Source organism: Mus pahari, chromosome 11 (genome assembly GCF_900095145.1).
Source record: "Mus pahari chromosome 11, PAHARI_EIJ_v1.1, whole genome shotgun sequence".
In the NCBI taxonomy this organism is placed as follows: Eukaryota; Metazoa; Chordata; class Mammalia; order Rodentia; family Muridae; genus Mus; species Mus pahari.
Genome location: NC_034600.1, coordinates 40,239,507 through 40,251,717, shown reverse-complemented (window position 1 = coordinate 40,251,717; position 12,211 = coordinate 40,239,507). Strand labels below are relative to the sequence as shown.

Here is a 12,211-nt window from a genome sequence, read left to right as displayed (position 1 = left end):
TATATATATATATATATATATATATATATATATATATATATATATATATATATTCTTAAGAATCCTCTTTTTTATGTTTTAACATCTAAAACTGTTTTAATTGTCACTACTTAAAATGTCTCTTGCATCTAACTTAGCTTCCTTCGTAATGGGATTTCAGTCCTTCTGAGTTATCTTATACTTTTGTGGGGCAGGGCTGGAATATCTTAAGATTCAGCTACAGCTGTGAACAACCCATCTTCCTTCCTGCAAACCTCCTGGCCGGAAGAAAACCGTTATCTGAAGTCACAGCAAGTGCCAGCCTGTGCTATGCACTGGCACACCTATGGCAGCAGGGGGAGCCAGTGGGAAAATAGTTGAGAAGAACCAGGCTCCAGAAGAGAAGCTTAATTTGTTCTCAAAGCAGAGAAAGAGACCAGCAATGGACCAAAAAGGCAAACCAAGACTCACAGAGAACGCGTCCCCACATGTGCAAAGCCGATGCGGGGGCCTTTGAAGGGAACCATGGAAAAACCTTAAGTCTTTGCAAAGGGTGCTCAAATCCCAATTTCAAGACCGACCTGCAGTTCGCTGGAAAGTCCAGTGCTTTCCAAGAAGAGTGCTGAGCTGCCAAACTGCCCCCAAAACGTGAGAGCAGACACAAGCTAATATTTTTAGGTTGATATGTTTTAGGGCTATTTCAAAAAGGATTTCATTTTTTCTCCTGCGAGCATCACTGAACTTACATGGAAGACCCAGTAAAATGAGCATGATCAGGTCATGAGTGGGTTGTTGCAAGGCTGGAACAGAAATTTCTGTGAACCCCGGGGGACCAGACTTCTGCTGGCTCTCGTGCAGACACCTCCCACCCTTATCTGACCTCTTGGGGGTGGGGTGTGACCAGAAACACCATGGAAGTATCTTAAAGTATTTTACTTTGAAAGTATTTTAGCTTGGCAAAATCTGTACAGAAGGACAGACAGCTATGTGCCCCCAAACTCATACACATGTACGTCTTGAAGGCTAGCAAGGCCTATATTTCCAGTTACAGTAGAGCAGAAAAACACCTCGTTCTATCTGGAATTTAAATGTGAACTTAAGAAATGCCTGGACATCTCCTTAGAATCTCAAACTATTCTAGCTATTTATGGATGATAAAGACAGATTACAAAAATCTATGACACACAGAATTTCTACCAAAACTTACTCTTGTGCAGTAAACTAATAAGAGTGAATATTTCAGACAAAAAGGAACTCAAACAAATTTGACCCCAAACTCTTATATTGCCCTTTCCACATGGTTATTGTTATGCCCCAGATTATACTAAGGAAACTGTAGCTTTAAAAGTTTACATTATAATGTTGTTGTTTTTTTTTTTTAAATAACTCAGCAAAGAAGAGAATAAAACAGAATGAACTTCTAGTTCTGTCCACCTCTAAAGCTCTGAGGCCTCACTGAAATTGCCCTCAACTGCTGGTTCTGGAGGTTGGGGGTGGGGAGGGAAATCTGTACAACTCTTAGGCAGATTAATGTGCATTTGGGAGTAAATGCTGTAGATGTAATCACTCAAATTAAATGCCATCTGGAATCTCTTATGCCTCCAGTACAAGCATCTAGCATGTGTTACAGCCACCCTTGCCTTGGCCGAGATTTCAACCATATTCTTGTCCTGAGCAAGCAGTCTATGTACACTGTGACAGCAATACAGAAAATATGTTGTCTGCTAGACATCACCTTAAAACTACTAATCACCGCAAATTTCTTTTATTGAGATCTTTTAACTATATGAATTCTCTGTTAGCAGGCTTAAAGATCTGGCTTCCCTGCTTTCTGCCTGCCAAATCACCTCCATAATAGATCCTGTCTGTCATCAGTTAAAAAAAAATTTAGACTTCTTATTAGTGCATTATTGTGTTTTTAATATATTAGGAAAAAAATGTTTAAAACTTCCACAGAGGAGAATACTATCCTGATATTTCAAGGCAAAAGAAAAATGAGCCGATTACATTAACTGAATATAGGGCAATAAATTTACCAACCAAGAAGTAACCTGCCAGACTCATTCACTCAGATATAATTGCCCAAGGAAGCTGTTCACATTGCCAGTCAAAATGAAGGCAGGCTGTCTCCCCCAGCCCTTGGTTGACCAGTTGTTCTGACACATTTTATCACTGGGTGGGAATGGCTTGTTTATTAAGTGGAAGGCTGACGTTACAACCATTATCAGGAACTTTTCTTTTCTCTCTAAGTTAACTTTTTCATCTCTGAAAGGGGCTCATGAATTTAGGAATGAATGAATTCATAAAGCAATGAATGGCTTTGACACTAAAACTTCAAGCAGTAGTTAACTGGGCAAACATATTTAGTATTTATAATATATAATGTAAAATATATATGTAAGTAATAATATTTAATGTGTCATGTTAATAATCCTTTGACCACCAAGCATCAGCCCAGCTGAATGCATTTTGAAGAATTGCAAAATTTGACGAATTTTGAAGAACTCTTCCTTTATCCCACTTCAGTCAAATTAATCCACCTCCCATAGGATCCTGTAGTAGTTATTACAAAGTCTGAGAACATTTTTCAATGAAGATTTTTGTAAAAAGACAGAGCTCTGTCTAATTTAGTGCCTATAAAAGACAGGCATTATTTTGAGCAATCCCTGTGACGTAAAGTTTTCAGTCTAAAACACAGACATAAGCCACTTCACAGTTTAAGTCACGATGCTGTTCGATCTCACATCAATTATTAAACTCAAATGGAGGTTTCACCATCAAGAATATGGATTTTAGGGAAAGTGGCTGCTCAGATGCATGCAAAGTGTGGTCAAATTATGTTGAAAGTATTGTCAAATGAGGTTGAAATAACGGGCAAATGCATGTATCTGGCCAAGGGGCTTTCAGAGTTTGATCTGTCTCTTGCCACATTTCTACATGAGATGTGAGAACACAGGGCCTACCAATAACGACCCGCTCAGCACTTAAGACACTGGACATATTCAGCATGTGTCTTCTGCTTTATAAAGCAAATTATAAAATGATAAGGTTATATTTTAATAAATGTCACAGTTTGTTAGGCCTAGGGGAACAATGACACTTATTGCTGCTTTAGGACATTAATAGTCCCAGTAAGAAAGCAGTAAATGATCATTCGAATGAAGAGCCAAGCCAAACTTAGAAATGAGGCACAGATGAAAAAAAAAAAAACAAAAAACAGGGCAAAAAGGGCAAGAATGCAGATTTAATTATCAATATGTTACAAACCAGTGAGTTAATAGGTGGGCTATACTTTTGGGGAGCCTCGTAAGTTAAAGGCCAACTTTTCACTTCAGCAACAATGCTGGCTCTATGAACGGTGTTCTGGATACAACAATCCCACGGCTGGCTGACAAGCTAAGGCATTTTTTTTTTTAATAATAAAAAAAAATCTGCATGAGAAATAAAGCAGGTGGGAAAAAAAAACTATGCTGAGCAAACAGAACCAAAAAAGAAAGCATCATTTACCGACAGATACAAGAGGCAAAATGTCACAACCCTTCTGACCTTGTAAAGAGGTATCCCAAACTACAAAAATAGTCTAAAAAGACAAGTTCTTCTAACTGCCACAGATCCCTACTGACTCGTTCAGTCGTTTGCATCAAATACATAGAAGCCCCCTTCCCTGGCCTCTAGGCCACCCGGTCATTAAAAAAAAAAAAAAAAAAAAAACTCAATTATTTCTTTGCATAGCAGAAGACATAAAACACATGATTTTGTTGTTGTTTTAAATGCAACTCTGAAAGTACTCTACCTTGTCTCCCAGGCTGCTCAAAGGCTGCCTGATGCTGAAGGTTACTTCGCAGCCCCCCATGCTCCATTAATTGCCAAGACCAGCAGCGGCTTTGGCACGTCTGACACAAATGGCCAGCTGAAGCCTAGTGGTGGCTAAATGACCTCAGAAACCTGGACCTGGTCTCCAAGACCGAAGGAGACAAAGGCAGCATAAGATCCTCCTAACTTTTGTTCTCTGCAGATGGTACATACAGGGGACAGAATATTTAAAGGCTCCATCCTTCCAAGGAACCCAGTGAACCAGAGAAATGGGAGTGAGGGTTGCAAGTTCAGTGAACTCTTCAGAGTTTCGGCGAGGTAGGAGGTGGCGTCCTGGTTCCTTCACTAGAATCTTGCAACTCTTATTTCCAACAAGCAATCTTAAGCAGTGCCTTTGATAATAATATGCAACGCCACCACCAGACCCTACTGGCTTTCTGCTTCAAGGGCAAAGTGTCACTCTAAGGACCCTTCGTCCTAGGGATACTCGAACTCTGCCAAAGTTGCTTTTGTAAATAAAATGTTTAATCTACCTGAAGAGAGGTGTGCAAACAGGAACCTCCCTCCAAAGGCGCAGAACAGCTAACTTGGAGTCAGCGTGACAAAATTTTCTCTGTATTTCCCCAGGCCACAGGGATCGGTGATTCCCCAGCGTGGGAAATAGCAGTCTAGCCGCGTCACTGACACCCGAACCAGAACAGGGGCTTACCTTGTTGGAGGCCATCTCACTGACGGAGTGCCTGGTCTGCAGGGTCTCTAGCTGGTCCAGACACCAATCCAGCTCCTCCAGGGTCTCGCTGGCCAGTTTCTGGTAGGCCTCCTCTGCGAAGAGACAGGGAAAGGAGGACTCAGTTCTTAAGCGCTTCACGGGACCACCAGCGAGTTCAAAGGGGGCCATCCTGCCGTACCCCGCCATGCTCGGATGCCCGGTGCCCGCACATGAGGGCTGCTCCTTCATATTGCAGGGCCCGGCGGCGCGCGGGGGGCTGAGGTTGGACTAGTGGGGCCAGGCTCAGGCTGGCGGAGATGCTCCAGCTTGACGTCGCGGGTCAGCCTCCAGGGAGGGGCGCAAAGTGCTGCAAGGCCAACTTTGGCACAGGGACGCCGGGCGGATTCTCAGCGGCGCGCGAGCACGGGCTTCCCTGCGCTGGGATGCTGCCCCTGGTGGCCAGCTCAGGGGGAAGGGGTGCGAGCAGGGGCTCCGGGCGATCGGCTCCCGGGCGTCCGCGTCCCGCAGCCCCGGGTTTCCACGCCACCGCCTGCTGAGAGCCCCGCGCGCGAAGCGAATGAATCAGCCGCGGCCACCGTTTCCTGTTTTGTCGCTCAAGTCCGCGGGCGGGCGGGCGCAGCGCCGCTCCATGCTGGCTTTCCGGGAACACTCCCCCTCGCGCCCCTCGCGGCCCCGCGGCGCTGTCTGGCTCCCCCGCGACTCCTTACGAAAGGGTTCCGAGTTGCAATACGCCGTCCGGACCGCCCTCCCCGCCACCTCGCCGCGGCATCGCCCCGAGGCAGCCGGCGCCACTGCTTTGAAGCGCAGCCGGGAGGGAGGCGCGGCCACGCGCGCGTGTATGTGTGTGAGAGTGTGTGTGTGTGTGTGTGTGTGTGTGTGTGTGTGTGTGTGTGTGTGTGCAGCGCCGCTGTGGAGCTGTCTTACACCAGAGCAGCGGAAAACCCGGCGTGGAGCGCCCGCCCCCCGCCGCCCGGGGTCCCCGCGGGGCTCAGGCGGGGCTCGGTCGGCCCCCAGCGCGCAGGCGCGTGCCATCGCGCACCTGCCCCGCGGGGACCCCGGGGTGCACTGCGTAGTCCTGGGCCCTCTGTCCCAGCGCAGCCTGCCAGGCCCTGGCGTCCTGGGCGCAAGGTGACTTAGCACAGGCACTACCCTGCCTGCAGGTTTATTTAGGTTTGTGAGTTTCCCTGGGTTTGTGTCCCAGAGGTTAGGATTTACTTACTCAAAGGGAATTGTGGGAATAAAATCATCTCTACTGAGGACAGACTGTCAGTATCCAGCCAACCCCTCTAAAATTTGGCTTAGATGTAAACAGACAAACCATAATGTTGTGGGGTCAGAATGCCTTAGAACGTGACAACAGGCTACATTTCACCTTCAGAACTACCTTAAAGGAACAGCAAGAGAAGGAGCAAGGGGAATTTACACATGCCCTGCTGGCTGTCTCCTCTGCAGAATGCACAGGAACACCCTGGACTTGGGGCTCAAGACAGTGAGTCTGGTAGTCTGTTTTCTGCCCACTATGGATGAAATGAACTATCAGAATAATTTCGGGGGAGATGGGTTCTGTTGATAAAAGCTGTCCTGGGGAACTTGGGCACTTCCTCTATACCGGTCAGTTCCAAATCTAAACAGCAATATTATTTCCGAAAAACGAAAAGTTGAAACCCCAGGGGTCTAGCCTACAAAACTGGCAGCAGAAAGGAAAAGCCTTATGTGAAGTGGTGGGATTTCCCCCTTTCACCTTCTGATCTACAGTATTGTGGGGAAAAGAAATTCTGTCCCAATGTAGACTCCATTAATGATCAGGCAGGACAAAGAATGCCGTGGTGGGTTGGATCTCAGGATCCTGAGATTTCCTTACATTTGTAAAAATTTCAGTAACTTTTAGAGTGTGTGAGGCTTGCTTCTTGGCTTGTCCTTCTCTGACGTTATTGAGCTGTATGCTCTTCATTTTGACTGCTGAGTATTGAAATTTGCCTCTAATTGTGCGTCCCCTCTACACTAATCTCTGAAGAGACCTTAAGTCAGCAATTCCTTAAACCTCTTGAATTGAAATTTAAGGTTGATGTTTCTTTCTTTAACAATGGAGACAATCTTAAAGATAACTGTACAAGGTAAGTGTTAAATAGTTTATCTGTTTGGGCTTCTGATCACAAAACTGCAAATTACTACAAGGTGACTATGTAAAGAAAGATACACAAACATGGAGAGTCCTTTGCGGCCCCACAACCTAGAGCGCTGAAACAATAGTTTAATATTTCAAAATACTGAATCCATTCCATATGTAAGTGGAGCACTGTCTGGACACCATGGTGGTCTGTTTACAGTTCCAGTGTTTCTGCTTTCTTCCCTTCTCTATGTAAAACAGGCAGACAGAAAATTTCAGGAGGAAATTAACATAGAGCCAGGTGCGACATTCATAGTTTGTATATGCCGTGCGGTCAGAGGCATAGCTATTGTGTAGGGTCTGTCTTCTGTCATGTCATTTTTTTTTTCAGTTATCCCAAGCCAGGCATCCTCTCTGCACATCTTTAAGGCTTGATGTCTCTGCTTCCTGCCACCCAACTCTGAAAAAGCGGGAGGCTCCAGGGGACCCCCCCCCAGTGTGTGGTGTACACTTCCTACCTCCACCTTGGCAATCTTCATGAAAGCTTTCTGAAATCAGAAGTAGAGTTCAGACCTCGGATCTAGCAGAATACGGCTCTATGTATTATATTTCAGTCTCTTTTTTGTTTTAATGAGGAACAGTAATTCCGGAAAGTTTCAATTTAATGTTTCAAGATACTTAGACACGGGCTTTGCCTTTAAGTGGGTGGTATAGCGATGTGAGGAGCAATTGGTTGCAGAAGATCCAGTCAGAAGATCCAGTTCATATTCCAGTCATGGCTTAGCCATTTTGACTATCAGAAAACAAGTAAGGTCACATACATATGTTCCAAAATGTTCCACATGCTCTCTATATATTTAAAGAATGAAATTAACCTCCAGCATTTGTACATACTGCTGAGAGAATATTTACATACAGCAGAATAAACAAATTTCTTTTATAAAACCATTGCTGGATTTGTCGCGTTAGAATTTACTTCTTTCAGACTCCGGGACTGAGACAGTTTGACAAGCTACAGTTTTTCAGGGTCATTATTATGTCCTCAAGTTCAGGCATTTTAACCCTCACTGTTCTAAGACAAGGCGTAACTGACCTTTCTATCCCTTCTCTCCTGGCGAGTGGGGGAATTCAATGTGGAGTTGCCAGCTATCCTACAGGAAATTGAGTCACCCCGCCAAACAACACACCTAAATGTCATCAGCAGCTAGCTGGCCAAACACAGTGAACCAGTTTAATAGTGGCCTTTACCAAGAACACACGTCGCATTCATTAATAAAATGCCCCCTAGGGGGTCATATATGCTGCTGCCCTACTTAAAAAAATATATATGAAAACTCTTCTATTTAACTGTGCGAATCTTGCTTCACTTGAGGGGCTACTGAGAGCAAATGCCCCGCTAAACGCGATTGGCTAAACTCCACATAGACTGGAAAAGGGCTGTGTCACGGGCAGCTGTGGAGTAACAATAAGCATCGGAGGGCTCTGTTATTCTGTGTTCTTCAAGGCACCCTGAGCTGTGCAATACCCATGCGTCTGCTTCAACCCTCCTGGGAATAAGTAATGCTCAATATTTGTGGGCCAGCACTTGGCTTCCGTCATAGCAATGTGCGCAAGGGTTCCCCTGACACATGGCCTGAAATCTTGCCAAGGACTCCAGGAGAGGATGCTGAAGCAGCAGCTTGTCTTTGAAAGGGAAAAGCACTGCCGCCGTCAGCTAGGAGCCACAGCAGTTGGCCAGAGGCTGTGCTCGGCCTCCTTGGGAAATGTTGGACCCATTACTCTTACCCACAACTGACTGGGAGGCAAAGGGATCCGAGCTACAGGACATGAAACTTTGTAAACGCCAGCTAGTTTCTTTGTCAATATTTGTGGGGCTAAAAGGTCAGTATAAGTCTGTTGTCATTCCTAGAGAGGCCTACTACTAAAAAACAGGTCGAGAGGAGAGAGAGAGAGAGAGAGAGAGAGAGAGAGAGAGAGAGAGAGAGAGAGAGAGAGAGAGAATATCAGAGAGAGAGAGAGCGAGCGCGAGAGAGAGCGAGCACACAAACTTTGGGTGTCATTCGCGACTCTTCTTTAAAAAGTCATACAGAGTGATCACAGCTGACTCCGATTGCTTTTAAATGGAAACAAATACCTCAGACAGCTTCTAAGAGAAAATGCTCGAACATGCCTTTTTAATTAATTCCAGTCTCCCCTCAGCCGATCCCCACTTAAATGTCCTTTGTTCCTAAGGGGAGAATTGATGGTATACGGAGGAGGAGGAGGTGGACTTCTGCCTCCCATGTGAGCTAGTCCTTCCTCGGCTCTGCTACAGGGAAAGATCTGTCCAGGTGAGCTCTGCTGCATTTTATCTGATGGGAAACACATGAAGGCCCTCGCTTCTCTCAGTGTGTCTATGTAACAGGCTGAAGCCCGAGGGCCAAGGGCAAGCCGCCCCCATTTCCTAGGATATTTCTGGAATCAACTTACTGTTTTGAAGTATTTTTAAAAATCTTATAAAATATATAAACTTTCACCCCTGGCTTCAAAGATATGTTCCAAGTGAAGATGTGTGTCATTTTAATGAACTTTCTTCCTATTTCCCACTAGCTATGATTTTTTTTTTCTCCTAAAGCTGACAAGTGTTCTAGTAGAATTTTACAAATGGATTGAGGTCTATTAGCTTCTAATCTAATCAATAACTCAGCGTTCATGAGGCACTACGTGTCATGAACTTTATTAGAGTTCGAAGAAACGCAGTGTGTAAGAGTGTGACCCTTATCCGAGGGGAAACTAGAGCCCATCACTGATGACAATTTTAGCACCATACAGTAGAAAAGGAAGGAGGAGAATGGGCTGTGGGACAATAAAAGGGGGGCCATTCAAGTCACACTGGACACAAGTGGAGCAGGGAAACCTTCATCCTGAGAAAAGAAACAGAACAACCTGACAAGGAATGGAGATTGTCAAAACCACCCAGCACATCGATGAGACACGCCTTCAGGCTAGTCTATAAGAGCCTTCTAGGAAACAACTGATGGAAGAGCCAGGAGCCTCTGTGAGTGTGAGCAGCATCAGACCATCAGCCAGGGCGGCTAAGAAGGGTGAAAAGCAGCAAGCCGAGTGAGCACTTCCCCTGTACTCCATGAGAAGTGAGGCAGAAGGAGTTGCAGCCACAAGCTCTGGCTTTCATGAACCTCACCACACCTTCCTTATCGACGCTGACTCTTCCTATATGTTGCCTAGGTAGTTTGGTCAGGTATTTTGTTACAACATGTTAAGTAACTAATGCATTAGAAGAGAATGGAGGAAGGCAGAAAGGATATTTCAAATCCAAACATCTGGACCCATGGACAGTGAGGCTCATGGATGGGCACAGAGAAGGAACTGCCACAGAGCCTTGCTCAGGCAAACGGGGCCTGGAAGAAAGTTGAGAAATCTGATACCGCAGTAGACACAGGCTATGCAAATCTCAGGGACCAGCAGGTAGGAATGTTGGACCTTATTCACAAGAAGGAGCTGCCGAATCACTCAGCTCACCGTGTGACGTGGGATCTCGTCTTAGTTGACATGGGTTGCACAACACGTGAGATTGTAGGAGGTAAGACCAGTCGGTGAGAATATTACCTTTGGACATATTTATATTAGCATGTTACTTTATAAGATTGTTTGCTTCTCTGGCTCTGGTTACTCTAATCTAAGACGATCTCTGCATTAAAATCCCACAGAAGCAGCTGGGGTGGTGGCCCACGCCTTTAATTCCAGCACTAAGGAGGCAGAGGTCAGTGGAGCTCTGTGAATTCAAGGCCATTCTTGCCTACAAAGACAGTTACAGGCCAGTCAGGGCCACACAGTGACACCCTGTCTCAAAACAAACAAACAAACAAACAAACAAACCAAGCAAATCCTACAGAGGCATTTGGTTCTTACATTTGTTAGACATAAATAGAAGGACTGGCCCAGTATGACTCCAGAGGGCACTCACTTTCGCTTCTTTAAAACTATCTTGCAAGTTACTTTCTGGAAGTATGAGAGCAAGGTGATTGATGGGGAGAGTGAAACAGAGAGAGAGAGAGAGAGAGAGAGAGAGAGAGAGAGAGAGAGAGAGAGAGAGAGAAGAAAATAAAGGGAGAAAGATAATAGATGGATGGATGGATAGATAGATAGATAGACAGACAGACAGACCGATAATTTGGCTTATGAGAAAACGGCATACTACAAATTCTTTACAAAACCGGTTGAGGCAGTGAAATGCTGAGTTGCTTTAATTCATTGAAGAGACTGAACTTAACACCAGGCTGTCTGAAGTATAAATGTCTGCCTTCTAAATGAAATACAAGTGGCAGTGCAGCAGAGCAACAGTCGTGAGCTTCTCAGGCTTGCTGTGGGAAGGGTTGGGCTTTATTCACCGACCTGGAGTGGGAGCCAGTGGAGATCATATATCCAGCTTAGGGACTCCATGGACGTGTAAGCAATTATGAACAATATTATTCACTGAAGGATATTGAAGAAACAGAAGTTTTTACATTCTAATACCTATAAGGCACAATTCACTGATTGGTATTGAGTCCAATTAAAGGGATGGTGTGTACATTTCATATTTAGAACTAAAATATAAATTATTTAGGAAAATAAAGTTATTGATGGATAGGAAGTCCTGGAATATGTATATATGCTCATTTCTGCCCATCCCCTTCCCACCATATTCCCACTTAACTTTTAACCAATAAACTCAACACTTTCTTAATTTCCACAATGACCCACTGTAATCAAACCTCCACCTGTCCATGCCTGCATGGTTACAATATTTTAGTGTCTTCCTGGGTTCACTTTTTCTTAGGATACAGAAGATCAGAAAAATCTTGGATAAACTTTGTTTTCACACGTCATGCCTTTGGTCATGAGTCTGCTGTGCAAACCCCCTTCTCCTTGGACTGTAATCACACACATGTTCTCTTCAGCTTGCTTTAACCTCCTTTCTCAACTCTGCCATTAGCATCCCCCAGCGAGACTTCAATGCCTGTGGGTTGGTGAAGGGTATGGGGAAGACCTACTCGGGAGACGGTTTCAGGGAACAGCGTCTGCTTTATTGCACATGAGCAACTCTTATATAGTAGAAGCCTATCGACTGTGATCAGCTAGCACAGTACCTTGGACTGGACAGTGAGCACTCAGACCGCCAGGGTCTGTACTGAGGAAGAAGCACATAAAACGACACATGGAGTCTGCGAACACGTCAGCAGCAGGGCAGTTACGTGCTCCTCAAGCTACGTCAGAATTCAGTGTTCTGACTTCTGAGAATACTCAGGAGCATGGTGTGCCACGTTTCTTACTTAGAGGCACAGTATGCCAGGTAGGTCAGTCAGCCAGGTCATGCCTGCATTTTCTCCTACAAAAATTGGATTTCTTAACCAGTGCATTTACAACTATACCTTCTCAGTTGTTCAACCTGGATGTAATTTGGCTAGCTTTTGTCTCTTTGATTTTCTGCACTTGTACCTAGGCAGAAAAGAAAAGAAAAGAAAAGAAAAGAAAAGAAAAGAAAAGAAAAGAAAAGAAAAGAAAAGAAAAGAACAGAGGAGGGGAGGGAGAGGGGAGGGGAG

At 44.9% G+C, this 12,211-nt stretch overlaps 1 protein-coding gene across 11 annotated transcripts in view; it reads right to left on the bottom strand.

Annotated features, from left to right (window-relative positions):
• Pde4d (phosphodiesterase 4D) overlaps positions 1-12,211 on the bottom strand; it is a 1,422,283-nt gene that overhangs the window by 42,770 nt on the left and 1,367,302 nt on the right. For 10 of the 11 annotated variants that reach the window (XM_029543935.1, XM_021208481.2, XM_029543934.1 and 7 more), the window contains one exon: positions 4,502-4,614. In XM_029543935.1, coding sequence (XP_029399795.1) covers positions 4,502-4,614 — 113 coding nt within the window. Of the gene's footprint in view, positions 1-4,501; positions 4,615-4,700; positions 5,266-12,211 lie in introns of those variants that run through there. The other variant, XM_021208489.2, reaches the window with a different exon arrangement.